The 15,159-nt window shown below is 39.8% G+C and overlaps 1 protein-coding gene across 6 annotated transcripts in view; it reads right to left on the bottom strand.

Moving 5' to 3' along the window:
- Window positions 1-667: 667 nt before the first annotated feature.
- enah (ENAH actin regulator) overlaps window positions 668-15,159 on the bottom strand; it is a 66,886-nt gene continuing 52,394 nt past the window's right edge. The window contains exons 6-15 of one of the 6 annotated variants that reach the window (XM_015604835.3): window positions 11,541-12,272; window positions 9,136-9,470; window positions 8,797-8,933; window positions 8,643-8,691; window positions 8,010-8,061; window positions 7,537-7,603; window positions 6,673-6,732; window positions 3,869-3,953; window positions 3,721-3,778; window positions 668-3,423 (exon numbers count right to left, since the gene is read on the bottom strand). In XM_015604835.3, coding sequence (XP_015460321.2) covers window positions 3,386-3,423; window positions 3,721-3,778; window positions 3,869-3,953; window positions 6,673-6,732; window positions 7,537-7,603; window positions 8,010-8,061; window positions 8,643-8,691; window positions 8,797-8,933; window positions 9,136-9,470; window positions 11,541-12,272 — 1,613 coding nt within the window. In that variant the 3' untranslated portion in view covers window positions 668-3,385. The remainder of the gene's footprint in view (window positions 3,424-3,720; window positions 3,779-3,868; window positions 3,954-6,672; window positions 6,733-7,536; window positions 7,604-8,009; window positions 8,062-8,642; window positions 8,692-8,796; window positions 8,934-9,135; window positions 9,471-11,540; window positions 12,273-15,159) is intronic. The other 5 variants (XM_049480751.1, XM_022666301.2, XM_022666329.2 and 2 more) reach the window with 5 other exon arrangements.

Genomic DNA, 15,159 nt, shown 5'->3' with positions numbered 1-15,159 from the left:
ATGTGAAGAGCTTTAGTGAAAATGTGCATCACATGGACAAGTTGGAGCTTTTAGGGGTATATGCTGCAGTTTTAATAACTATGAAAAGATACTTTTATATTAATCTTTAGTGTGAAGCTGAATGTACAGATTTAAGTGGGACTAGCGCGTTATATATTGTATTTTCTGCATGATTGTTATGCTGACTCAAACAAAAGGTCAGTTTTGGTAATTTCAGCTTTAAAAAGAGCACATAGGAAAGAGATGATGTCATATGACCTCTATGAGTTTTCATCAGAAGCTTCTCTGAAGTCCCACCCTCAAAAACCAAGCTCTCTTTAAAAAAACATTTAAAAAACATCACAGACCCATGATTAATAAAAAAGGTGTACTGAGACATTTAGTTTAAATATGACTGGTTGAATTTTTGCCCTAAATGTGAGAAGCATTTATGTTTTAGATGCAGACAGTCCAACCTCCAACAGAAAATAAAACATACAAATCCAATAAAAGAAACTTTACAAAATCACACCACTATGTAATCTCTAAGATAGCTGTAATATTTGCATTTGAGTTGACCACAACCTTTAGACTTTTATTTTGTAGTCTGAACATTTTATAAAAAGCTGGAATTCCCATCTTAACCATTTGCATCAACAACAGCCTTCATTGAGAGATTCAATCAAAATAATGTATTGCAAGTTTTATTTCATTTGCTCAAACAAAACAATGTTAGCATGTAAGAAACTTCTAATTAACATGAAAACAAGTATGGTACATTGTGAATGATAAAATAGAAAAAAAAGGAGAAAAGAGACTGATAAATGCATTTCAGGGACATTGAGTTGAATTTCATCCAGCACACACTTGAATAGTCCACTTATCACAGCCACTCCTGAAGATGGATATGTCAAGAGACAGAACGCTCCAGTATTGTTAATTCAACCGAACCCCCCCTGCAAAACATCTCCCATCTTCAGACCTCGCAAACATCAATGATTAGCCATTTAACACAAACCGTACTGTAACAAAAAAGAAAAATGGCATGATGAATAAATGCACATTTGTTTTCAAACTAACATCCTAAAATCTCCCTTTCGTATTTACTAAAGCAGGATGCAAAACATAAATGAGGTTGTGACAGGCCGTATAATTATTATTACTAGTCATTTTTCTTTTTTTAAAACCTTTGACATAATAAATGCAACTTCAGAACAAGGCACAAACCATGAAGATCACAAACAGAGTTATCCATGTATGAAAACAACCTCAAACCGTAACACTTTTCCTCCCTAACCGAAGGACCCCCAACCACTGATTCATTCCTGATGAGAAAACGAAGGCGGCTCAGGACAGTGTGACTTTCAGGAGATTGTTACTGTTGAACTTTGGTGAGATTGCCACGCACACAAAGGTGATGGCGTCAGCTTGCCAGCAGTAGTGTTGCGATTTGAATTTCTATGGAGTTTTAAAGTGCAATCAATGCTGTAAACACTCTATACAAGCTTTCTGATTCCTTGAGAGTTTATGTTGGATGACGGAGAATGAGTAAAAAGAGATTTATTTCCATTAGGCTGTATGAAGGGCTTTCAGGTGATAGATTGGTAACCAAACTGTAGTCACCATGAAGAAATAAAAACCTGCTTAGAGAAAAATGCCAACTTTCAAGCTCACAAATACCTTACCATGATCATAATCACGTTCAACTGTTTTCCCCATCAATGATTGTGCATACAGCTTTTAGGCTTTAAAGAGCTTTCCATAAAAACTGTTCTAAGAAAATCAAAAGGGCAAATGTGGAAAACCAAAAAAAAAGCAACACTGAGGAAAAACAAGCACTCTACATGGCACAATGCTTTCTGTAAATATCTCACTTCTATATCCCTCATTAATTTGTTCTGATCTTGTCTAGCATTGGTGAAAGTTCAATAAAAGAACACAGTAATTTACAGTCCAAGATGTTTTGCACCCTTGATTTTGAAAATAAAAACACATTACAAGAGACTGCTGAGCATAATGATGTACCTCTATAATTTAATTATGGCTATAAAGAGAGATGTCTGTCAAAAACGGAACCCAGCAATTTAAGAAAAAGAAAGGGGAAAAAAGTGTATGCAGTGTGAAAATAATCACTCATCCACAGACTAAGGGTAGAGTGGGTGATTACAACAGGGAAACACCTGGGGAAACGGAGTGTCAGTGCTACACTTATTGCTTATAAACTGAAAAGAATAGTCAATTTATTTTTCGTGGCAGCAATGTTTCCCATTTCATTCAGAACAAGACATGCACTAAAATCAAAGAAATAAGAGAAAAGTCTGCAATGAAAAAGTAGTTCTCAATAGCACTATCTACAGATGCGGTCTTGTTGATATTGGCGTTAACCATTATTTAGACTGAGTGGATTTTGGTAAAGAGCTACAATGAATTACAGTAGAAAGGCATTGTCCCACCTGATCTTCTCAAACGGCTCGCAAACATACGACAGAGAAAATATACATAGTACAGTGGCTCATAAAAGACAGGATTTTGAGCATTTGCCTACAAAAAGAAAAAGGTATCCAGGTAACTGACTTTGGGGCGAAAAAAAAAATCAAATCAAATCAAAACAAGAAAACAAAAAAAAATAACTGACTGAGACTTCATCCCAAGATTACACGACTAAGCTACTCGATATGGCCATGGCGTACATTAGATCAAACATAATTAGATGAGTTGCAGGTATCTTTTTTGTCTTTATTGTACATCTTCAGGTTAAAATAGTATCAGGAAGACAAGCTTTACAAAGTCCTGCAGCAATTAACTCTACCCAGTCCTTCAGTCAAGTTGTTTGGCCTGATGCTAACATTTCTTTCTCAACTGTGCAAGGCAAACCTAAGCCCTACTTCACTCTACCGACTCCTGTCAGTGCCATCTGATCAAATAAGCCTGCCCTTTGCTAAGCAATGTGCCAAAGAATGAATGTCATCTGCTGGATATACAGCGTCACTCTTCAATGGTTAATACAGTATGTAGTTCAGTAATAGTTTGTGTTCTTTTTTTTTTTCTTCTCCCACTTTGCGATTTCTCCTGTTGTTCTAATATAGTCATCCATTGCATATTGACAGTCATTTCTCTTAAAGTCAGCATCCTGCCAAGTGGGTGGAGCATCAGTGAGAAATACAGGAGTTGTCCCCAGCCTACAGTCACACACCTCCCGTTCTCTCACGCGCTCATGCTGTGTGTCCGTTTGCCCCAAACGGCATTGCCTTCAAATCGCTTCCTCATAATTAATATGGTTATTGTGATTGCCACTGGTTTTAAACTCTTTTGTAAAATTTCCATTTTTGTTGCTTTTAAGTGTCAGAACTTGGAGCTGGCCTCGAGTTATGGGCCATGGTTGGAAAATGCAGGGATGTTGCAATCTTTACGCAGAGTTGGACTTGCCCAACTCCTCCCTAATTGCTGAAACAGAGAGAAAAAAAGAAATCAGAAAACCAAAAATCCAAAGGAGAATGTCAGAACATTAGGATCCTGAATAATGAAAGAACAGTCAATAAGCTAGCTATGGAGCAGATAAATATGAACCTATTGGCACCATGCTTAATGCCAGGCTTAACACTGCCCTAACATTGAGCTGTGAAACAGTGGGACATACAACATATCCAGATCTCTTTAATGCTCTGGTTGCTAACATTGCAGTGCTGCATTCTTATTAGAACATAGATGAGAAATTAGTTTATGTGCATATCAGAATATTACCATCAATAAGTTCTTCTTTCAACTTTGATAGTTCTTTCCTCATCTCCTCCAGAATGTCCTGCAATATAAAATGTAAAATAATCCCTTTTTTTGCATCCACAACAGAAACAAAACACAAACATTATTTTTATTTTACAAACTATTTTACCTGTTTCAATCTGTCATAGTCAAGAGCTTCTGTTGGCACTCCATTGGCACTTAGGGATCCAGTAGGAGTGGGTGTAGACCTTGGTCTGAAGAGGAATGAGATATGTAACGATGAAAGCCAGCCAATATGCCAAAAGCAACACAAAGTGTGTAAGATAGCAACTATTTGACAGTAACCACATCAGTGGTAAAGCACTGCTGAAACTGTAAGGAGTATCCACACATCACTGTCAGCTGAAACTGGAAGAAAATGCATTGAAATCTCAACATTTTAGGAGATTTCAGGCACTTTACATGCAAAGCTAGAAAGAACAGACATACATGTAATAATATATAAACAGCAATCAGTTATAACATTACCACCCTTTCCTTCTTTTACATCTATTGTCCATTTTTACAACACCACTAATAATATAGGAGCCGCTTGTCGTTTTATGATTACAGACTGTCGTCTCATCTGTTTCTGCACAGTTAGTTAGTGCATATCATCATCTAGTCCTTCCTCAGTCACAGGACGCTGCCCACAGAACGCTGGTCATGGGGTGCTGCCCACAGGACACTGTTGACTAGATATGGAATTTGGTTGGTGACCTACTTTTAGTCCAACAGTGACACTGAGGTGTTTAAAAACTCCAGCAGCACTACTGTGTCTGATCCACTCGTACCAGAACAACACAAACACACCATAACCATGTCAGTGTGACTGTAGTGCTAAGAATGACCAACCTGTAGTGGTCCTGTGGGGTCCGACTATCGAAGAATTGGGTGAATGCAGACAAACAGAAGGACTGTAGTCTGTTATTATAGAACTATAATATGCTTAATAGAGCTGATAAAATAGAGAGTGCATGTACAGGGAGGTGGTTTTAATGTTATGGCTGATCAGTGCACACAGTATAAAATAAATTAAATAAAACATTTCCTGTACTGTAGCAATAAGAGCCCGAAACAATCAGGAATCTAAACAATGTGTAGTTTTTTTTCTCCCTTTACTGTTGTTTTAGTTAATAAAGTAAAACTATTACAAGATGATTAATCTAAGGTGGATTTAGATGGACAAATTTAAACATATACACTAAACAAGCACTTTATATATACTGTACATTTATGCTACTCTAATATATGGATATCATAGTTGACAGAAAAACTACAGTAATTCAGATACCCACTCTTTAAAATTGTGCTGAGAATACACAACACATCCAATCTTATGGTAAAATAGGCTACAACAGCAGACTGGCATAATAAATTCCACTTCTGTAAGTGAAGTGAACAGAAAGCTGAGGCTTCAATACCACAATACTGAAAAAATATTGTTGCTGACAGGTAAATTCAACACCAACTTCCGATTTATATTGTAATTGCTACTTCCAGTGTGAGAATTCCCCATGTTTGAATAAACATGGTCTCAAACCATGGTCTCAAAGCCTCTGTTCTTTAGTAGCTCTCCAGGTCAGTGGATCAGATCCAGAAGGAAAGTGTCAGAACAGGAGATTTCATCCCAGGCAACCCAAGTGTTCTTATTAAAGTGCTTGGAGAGTGTACATTCTATTTGGTCATATCACTGAACTTCACAATTAACACAATTTACAAAATGACTACCTCATATTTATACACAACAACCCAGACACAACAAAGCTGATATCACCCTGTAATGGAATGTTCTAATAGAGGGGGGGGGGAGGTGGGGCAATGCTGGGAGAGTAGCGAAGGCATGCTCAGACCCTCTCACACACACACACAGCAGCCTTTTCACTCCCATGCTTTACTGCCACACACTGCCAAAAAGGTAATCACCAGGGGTGGAAGTGACAACAGAAATACTGTAGTTTTGCACTATATGTAGTAAGAGAAATTTGCAATAGAGCACAGTGTTTTGTATTGTTCAGTGTAAGTCTTTACATTCAATTTGGACTGAATACACTATTAATAATATTTTTAATACTGATTACAATGCACAAAGTGTATTTTTGCTGGATATATTAAAGAATTCTAATTATATATTTGTGGTCTGAGGTCTGAGAACATGGTAAAAGCTATCTGAGGTCAAATCTATTATGTTTTTTTCTGGTGCTCATTTCCTCTTTTTAGATTTATTCAATATTCAGGTATTTTTTGAGCAATGTGTTGGATACTGACCTGAGCTTTTGCTATGAACTCAATTGCCCAAAATGGCTGGAGGCAGGATAAGCTGCTCTCCAGTGAAGCTGACTTTAAGCCTTCTTTAATGAGTAGAAATTAAAACACACCCAAATGCACAAGCATAGTGGTGGTGGGGGCAGTGAATGTAGCCTTATCTCTGGGACCGGCTGGGAAAGCTGGCATAGACGGGCCGATGACAGATGCGCCGTCTTCGATAGTGTACAGCCTGACTTACATATGCAGCACATTTTATCAGGAAACACCTGCTCTGGCGTCACTGCCATGTGACGACATAGAGGAATTCCACTTATTTTAACATTTAAAGGAGTTTCTGGCCTGAGAGGAAAGTAGAGTGAAACTTCAAGGAATATTTAGGCACAATGGCGTACTGCTAATGGTGTCAATGCACACAAAAAATTGATACTGGTTTTAAATAGCCAAATTAAACATTCAAAAGCTAAAAGTGTATTTTAGCTGTAACGCTTTCTGTAGGGTGATTACCTTGTTGACAAAATGAGACAGCTTTGTATGTTTCAGTGGAAACGGTTGTAGACAGACACTCAGCACCAACTTTTAACCTATCAAGGACGTTTGTAGCACAGCAAAGACTAAAAAAAAAACGCAAAACAATTAAGAGCTCCCAAACTCGACAGGCTCTTATACCTGTTTAAGGAATCATAGTACTTGTCAGTACTCATCTGATTTCTCCACGGCACGTCCCGTCTGTGAAGAGACTAACTGGTCAGAATACACCACAGACAGTGTACTGGAATGACTATACACCACAAAAAGATCCACACTGCTGGACCTGAATGGTATATCAGTAAAATCTCCCTATATTAATATCACCTCCTACATACAGAGCAAACAGCAAACTGCATTTAAACAACTTCAATATTAAAGATGATCATTAATGCATAAAACACAGTTTCAGTAAAATGCTCAGGAAAGCAAATCAGTCAACAGAAACAAGAAGAAGTTTCCTTCATTTTTCCCCCCACTGAAGTTTCCTAAATATCTCTAAATAAGTTAGTTATTGCAAACTGGAGACCAGTCTTGCATTGTGCAATTTTTGCTTAAAACGTTCTTCAATTAGGCATTTATTTTGACACTCCCTCACCAGAACACGTTTTTTTTTAGGAACAGTATAATTAATGTACTTGTATTTAACATTCCAAGAAATGACTGCCACATCTGAGTGGAATGAAGGTGCGTATGGGAATGGACAGACAGGCCTGCAATAAGCAACAGCACTTTGCTTTAGTACTGTTAAAAGACCCCTAATAAAGCAAGCCTATCCCACCCCACGTTCTGCCATGCTGTCTGGTAATCCTTCTGCTTAAAGCACACGAGACAAAGCAGTAGATGCAATCAGTGTTTCACACGAGGAATGAGAATATAAGACCTGTAAAGGCTTTTAACTGTACATTCCATTAGGCATGAACATGTGCATTATAATTCCCTGAAGACTAAAATACTGAAATAAAATACAAGAAAGATTGTAGTCTGCATCTTTCATGAAATTACCTTCCAATAACTGGTGATTTGCTACCATTCATGGTGTTTGTTCTCTCCCAAGGCTTTCTGGGCATATCTGCAGAAGAAAACAAAACACAAATTAGTTCTATAGCCAAACCAAAGCAGTAGAGGTGGGGCCGAATGTTTTCTAAACATGTTTTTAAACAATATTTGTCTAGATTTGCACAGTGTTTTTTCAATCCTGGTCCTGGGGGCAACTCACCCTACTCATGTTAGTGTATTCTGTGCTTTATCACACTCCTGCAACTCTGAAAAAGCTCGTTAATGAGCAAGCTAGTTTAATCAGGTGTGCTGGGAGCAGAAAAAGCACTAAAATGTCCAGGGCAGGGTGCCTCCAGGACCAGTGGTAAAACATTTTGGGTTTACAACCCAAAAAAAAAAAACAAAAAAAAAAAAACTCACAAATACACTGACCAATAATTCTTCTCAAAGAACAGCTTTCACACTAGCATCAACCTTACCTGGTGTGCTACAGGCTGACACTTTTGGAGTTGTGGTCATTTCAATTTCATCCTGTAAGAAGAAACGAGACATGTTTGTTAAGGATGGGTCTCAGTTTTACTCTAATGTAAACAGAAAATGTAAAACTGTGTGAACTTTAAAGCGACAGTCTGTAAGTCTTTGATGAGAGGGTGTAATTGCACCTTGTAATTGAGTTTGCTAAAAAAAAAAAAAAAAAGTACTTTTAAAATGGTCATTGTGGCGCAGGCCCTTTTCAGAGTTGAAGAATCTGATCATTTTTATGTTTACTTTGTTGCGATTTTTTTTTTCATGCTAGCTCTCTTCAGCTTTAATTCTATGTTTCTTTGTTTCAACAGTGCATGGATGAGTCGATGAAAATAACAATTGTCATTCTGAACTTTCATTTCAATCAGTGCCATTAGCAGCACTGCTGTTGCATAGGACAGCAGCACAAGCAGTCATGACTAGAAAAAGGCCCTAATGGCTAACATTGCTATTCTCTGAGTTGTGATATTGGACAAGAACCGGTGGGACTCCTCTATTTCTATTTCTGACCAATTTAACATGAGATACAGACAGCAGGTGGGCTGAGGACTGGCAAGTCGACGTAACATGCTGGTATGTTGACTCACTGTTTTCTGTTCAGGCTCCGGTGATGATCCCTTTTCTGCAATTCTTCTTCTGCATTAGGAAAATAAAGAGCAAAACAACACATATATTAATGCATTTAAAATCTGTGTACAGGCCTGGGTTATTGGAGTATTTATAAAGAGAGTAAGAAAATACCTCCTGGCCAGCAGGGCACTCATCTCCTCCATGAGTCCTCCTCCTCCTGACAGAGGGCCATTCCCACGGGCAGGTTCCGGCTTAGCAGCTCCGGGGGCCACCGCATTTGCAGCAGTCGTGCTAGCGGGCTCCTCATTCTATGGTACAAGACAAATAGAGTGCATCTAATAAACACAGGGGATGTGCAAAGCTTTCAGCAAGGATAAAAATTCTCCAGAAGAAATCAGTGGGTACAGGTTAAACAAGATTGAAGCATCAGGGTTAGGTGTTATATAATTAAGCTTGACGGAAGCAAGGGGGTGCACCCTTATGTAAATGATGCACTAAGATCATTCTTACCCTTGGCACTTTCCGTAGCTTGGCTCCAGCGAGGGCTGCCGCGAGGCCAGACAGGTGTTTGTTCTCGTCAGTGGTAGGTGAAGGAGTGAGGAGTCCAGAGGGTAGAGGTGGTGCCGGAGGAGGAGGTGGTGCAGGAGGAGGGGCCTGGCCTGAGGGGGGAGGCGGTGGCCCGGGAGGAGGAGGAGGTCCTGTAGGAGTGAGTGCGGTAGGGAGTGGAGGAGGAGGAGGGGGAGGTGGACCGGGAGGGGGCGGGGGACCGGCAGAAGTGGGGGTCACAGTGGAGCCGGGTGGAAGGGGTGGTGCGGGAGGTGGGGTGGGCAGGCCCTGTGCTGCATCTGTGGGATGGGGAGAAAAGAAGCCGTGGTCAGAACGCATCTCGATGAAGCGTGAGTCACAGGTTTACACAACGTCTTCCTATCCGTAAAGACGGCTCTTCCTTTAAAGTCACTGTCACTATCAATAACATCACTGCTCTATTCTAACACAGCACGCTTAACAATGCACTTCAGCTCCTCTGTTCACTAGTCTATTTTATCATGAGAACATTAGCAGGTAAAAGCAGGTAAAAAAAAAAAAAAAAAAAAAAAAACTACAGTTAAACATTTTAACATGCTCTATGCAAAATCTGGAAACCCCTGATCAAATTACATGTTGTACATTTTTTTTTTAAGTTTTGAAGTTCACATGCTTTACAGAGATGCACTGCTGTACAATTAATATAATATATAATATAATACCTAGAATTCAACAAAATGTGGCATTTGACCAGGGCTGATCAATACAATACAAAATAAACAATTTTACATAAATGACTAATTTACTAATGAATACTAAATACAATTACAATAGCTAAAAAAATATTCACAGGTGCCTTCTGAATTTGCATTGGCAAAAACCAATTAAAAGTTTTAAAGGAAAAGAAAGAACAGTGAAAGCTCATTCTGAATGCCGAACACAGAAAACATTGACAATGGAATGTGATCATAATGAAAACAAATAAATGAACATTAAAAAAAAAAAAAAAACTGGGTGTAATCTTGTGTATTAATCAAACTGCTTTAAAGATTATCTTTAAAACTTTTAACATAATTAATTGTAACTAAATCAACAAGTTTCTGTCTATAGACTGTCCACCCAAAGTTACATTGTACAACTGTATACATAACTTCCTAACTTCCTCATTTATAATATTGGCCAGGCAGGACTCACTTTTACAGCTTAGCTACTTTAAGGTCATGTTAATGCATCTTCACCTCTCTGAAACTGTAATTTTCACTACTGCTAACCTCATGTGACAGATCACAGAAATTCGTATCACATTAACTGTTACAAACAATAAACTTCACTGGCCTAATAGATCCGCATGAAATGTACAAGACTTGATTGGCAAACAATCAGCTACACTGCATTTAGTTTGCAAAAAAAAGTAAGCTCAAACTTGAAAGTGTTCTCATACCTATATTCCCCACAAGTCTCACTGATAAAAGTGAGCTAACTGATAAAAAAAAATACTGCTAAAAATATTTTAACAACTTTGTGTGAGGCAAAACACAGCATTAAGGATGCACAATTATATTGAATTCATTAGTATCTGCAGATAACTACTTTAGTCTATGCATCTGTATTACTTCACTATTGTAAGTTGCATTGGACAAAAGCGTCTGCCAAATGTAATGAAATGTAATGTAATATACACATGAAAATGTCCACTATTTCCATTGCTGTGCATCCCTACACATCATCTATTGCAAGCAGTAGATTTTTTGCATTATGACAACAATGTCAATAATAGCTGTTTTCATACATGTATAACAGTGTTGAATGTTTGAAAGCATATTTCAAACTAAAGATATGAGTAACATGTAGCACAGGACAAAAAGACTAACAGAAAGATGTGTGGTGATTTCCAATGATCATATTCATCATGTATCCCAGGCTACTGTGCCAAATCAGTCACCCTTGTGTGTACATGACCATTGATACACAGCAGGTGGAGATAAATGAGATGTTGGACCATGAAAGACCACAATTTAAAAAAAGAGTACTGGATGCAGGTGGGACTTCAGAGACTTATTCTAATCCACTGTGGAGAGTGAAAAGAGGACGCATTCATGAGAACAAACATTCATGCCATGCCAAACCATTCAAATTGGCTTCAAACATCTTAAGCCCAGCACATTCACAGATGAATAGGACAGGAGAAGTGGACATACGCAAGGCATTGAGCTTTCCTAAAACTTTATTAAAGAAGCATTCTTGACCAGCGAGAAAAAAAACAGCCGCAGCCAACTCGGCCCGGGTACAGTGCAGCCAGCGCCGCCCCTACGTAGAGCTCACCCACCCCCCCACCCCCTTCTCATTTAGTAGGTTAGTGGAGGCAGAGAGACAGAGAGAAGAGGCCTTACCCGGCTGGCTGGGGGGGTCAGCAGCAGGCTGATAGGCTGGCTCTGGAGCAGAGGGGTATCCCAGCACAGAGTTTACATAGTGCTCGGCTGAGACGGGGGAGGCTGTGGAAGGAGAAGGGAAAACAGGAGGCTGGGGTGAGGGACAGGACACGAAGGGGGCGATGGTGGGCGACTGAGACAGGGAAAAGGGGGGCAAAGGTGGAGGTGGAGGAGGGGGTGGAGTTGGAGGTGAGGGAAGAGGCTGGCATGAGACTGGGGAGGAGGAACAAGATGTGTGGAAGTGGGCGGGGCCTGGGAGCCCTGTGGGTGAAGGTGGTTTTTGACAGAGCGGGCTAGTGGCTGGGATGGCGATGACTGGTCGTGGGCCTGTGGCCTTTCCAGGTGGGCTGCTAATCATGACTGGAGGAGAGGGTGGCAAGGGGGTGAAGTTGGCTGGGCAGAAGAACGGTTTGGACGCAGGGACTGGAGGAGGAGCCGGAGCAGGGGGTGGGGCCGGCTGTCGTCGGGGGACGGTGGCGTAGTGGGGCAGCACTGGGTGGAAGGCGGAGCCCAGGGAGGTGGCAAATCGGGAGGCAGAGTGGCGGAGGGGAGGGGTTGGGGGTGTGGCTATGGATGGTGACGTAGAGGGTGGAGGGTAGTTGGGTGTAGAGGGGGAAACCGGTGAGGAGGAAGAGGAGGTGGTGGTGGTCTTGTAGTCAGGAGGTGGAGGGGTGTGGAGTGTGCTTTCAAATGCTGAGCACGCCAGATGACAGGAGGACAGTAGGGAAGAAGCAGCGACCGTGCAGAGGGAAAGAAACACGAAAGACAGAGAGAGAAAGGGGAGGAAAAAGGAAGAAGACAGAAAGGGGCAAATGAAGCAGGAAAACCAGCACAGACCTACGACTCCCTAAAGCTGTTCTACGCCTATCAATAACATGGGACACACTACAATTAGTACAATCAGTTAGCTGTATATAAAGTCATGATGGTTTTTGTGAACAATGGGTCAATCCCAGCACACACGAATGGACAAGTTACTGAAAGATGTGGTTTCCTATTCAGTACTTTCAGGAGCCAGGGCCTGAAGGGAACGGTGGCGTCGGCTCCTGAAGGCACTCCTCGGACTATATTAGTGTCTGTGGAGCTAACATTATTATCAACACACACTGGTTATGTGTCAGTTCACCACTCACTCCATGCCATCAACACTCAATCAAAACCACAAACGTACAGGAGACTGTGAACTTGGAGCTTTATAAATGTAAGAATGCAGAAGACATCTACAGCTATAAGGTTTTGTAAAACTATTTCTTAAAGTATTCACTGTCTCAAAAATGTAGCAAAATCAATGTGTATTAGATGTACTATATAATGAATAAAGATAAGTAACAGCTTACGAAGAAAATATGCAAACCACTTCAATCTTTACCTTCTATAACCCCAACAATACAAAAATAAAAAAAAAATAACCATCAAATATAATACGTACATATTTTGTAAACTCAAGCTTAATGCGTTGCAAAAGCTTTCTATTTTAAAACAAGCATTCGCATTAACGCTGACAGCCTGCAGGGTGTGCATGTGTGTACACATATGCTGACCAAGAGCCTGCATCTTTCTGCTCCAGTAACCCGTGCATACTGCCTCTAGACACAGTAGCAGGAGGGACGCAATGCCTGCATAAAGCTCTCCAACACAACCAGGCATCCACAGACATTCTCACATATTTAAGGTGTATGTAGTGTTCACATCTTTCACCAGATGTGGGACAATTCATGAACAAGAGCTAAACAAGAGCTTAAACATCCAGTTAAACAATAAGAGGGTTACAATGCTATGAGGGTCCAATTGCTCTGACTTGGTTTCATGTATGTCCCTGGGTACCAAGTACCAATGGTATGGATAAGTGACAAGGGAAGGCTAGCACTTATAAATCTCAAAATAGGGGAAATTTGTCAATATTCTTGTTCTCAGAAAGACTTCAACCAGATACTTCCATTGCTCACATGGCAAACCCAATAGCAATATAAGCAAAGCACAGAGCGGAATGCTCTAAAGTCACTACTGATAAGAGCAAGGGTTATTTTAACCTCCAACATTGTGCCAGTGGAAAGTAGACCAGAAGCAGGTGCTGAAGCAATAGAGAGAAAAAAATACTATTAATACAGTTAGTTTTTATAAGAGGAAAAAGAATGCGAGACAGTAGGTGCCTACGCCTACATTTGGAGATTGCAGACCGAACACCTAGAGATTAGAAAAAACAAGGCCAAGATTCTGAGACTTTTACTGACAAAGATGCATAAATGAAAAGTGACTTTTTGTTGTAGGTTTGGTCTACTAAAATATACATTTTTATTGTGACACTAGATCATACATCAGGGCTGCTCCAGTCAAGACTCGTCTCGATATGCAGGACCACGCTTGAGAGAACAAGGTACGGCTGCATGATCCAAAGTCACATGCAAATAAAAAATATTACTCTACTTAGTCAGTCCACATACTTCTTTGTCTCCCAGAATTCTGTATTACCAGTCCAAGTCTGTCCAGAAATGCATGTGTAAAGTGTTCTGTAGAGGTGGCTCAAAGTATGAATTCCACTACTTGACTGTGGAAGTGCTGTTTCCACGGTAGCAGAAGTAAATAAAGATTTGCTACGTAAAAAAAGAAATACAGCAGAATTTTAAAGCAGGAAACCGGTTTCTGATGCATATGGAAACTGACCAGATGAGTGTTTGGTGTAGAACTCCAAATGTTACTAAGATCAGTTACATTGTGCCAGCTGATTCTGTTCAACCAACAGGAAAATACTGGAAATCAGATGGTCTGAGGCATTTGTCCACTGAGAAAACTCTGAATGCTGGATGAAAAAATCTATCATTTGGTGGAAGAGATGCGAAGGGACATTAGGTATCTTACAAAGTTAATACTTAATACAGACAGAGCTTATGAGCATTTTGTACACCTAAAGAACATTTAGTGAACTGGAGTGAAACATATTAACAAATTTTTACATTTATCCTAGCAAGAGGTATTTAGGTAAACTAAATAAAACCATGGTGAAATTTAAGTATGGAACTTAGTATATAACTTTGACCATTGGTCTCCACACTTTTTTTACCTATTAGATTTAGATCCAACTTAGATTTAATTCAGCCCACCTAATCCAACTAATCACTGCGTTTACAAGTGCCTGATTGACTGATTAGTATTTGGCTTGGAGTTTAAACCATGAAACTAGCTCCTGAGAAGTAGAGTTAGAAACTTCTGATTCAGCATTCAAGAGTTGATGATTTTGGCTACGTTTTAGACTAGTCTCACGTAGGCAACTTCAAAACATTAATCCACCACGACCACTCGTACTTTTAAAGAGAAAGATATAAATAGTTATCACATTTTGTCACAATAGTTAATATATTTTTATTACAACGTCTGACATTCAACTGCAAATAACACAACATCTTCAAGTACAGAGCAAGGTTATCCACTTCAAATCATGTATATCTGAGCCTGAGGTCTGACCCCTCATACACACTGTGTGGAATAAACACATCCCTTCCCCCAAATCTTGGGTATATTTTTTACCAAGGCATCTAATGTGATGAAAGAAGCTCTCAGGCATGTCAGCCACTTGAGGCTTTAA

The sequence above is a fragment of the Astyanax mexicanus genome, chromosome 1 (genome assembly GCF_023375975.1).
Source record: "Astyanax mexicanus isolate ESR-SI-001 chromosome 1, AstMex3_surface, whole genome shotgun sequence".
NCBI lineage: Eukaryota > Metazoa > Chordata > Actinopteri > Characiformes > Acestrorhamphidae > Astyanax > Astyanax mexicanus.
The sequence above is the reverse complement of the archived record's forward strand: the minus strand, read 5'-3'. Positions and strand labels throughout refer to the sequence as shown.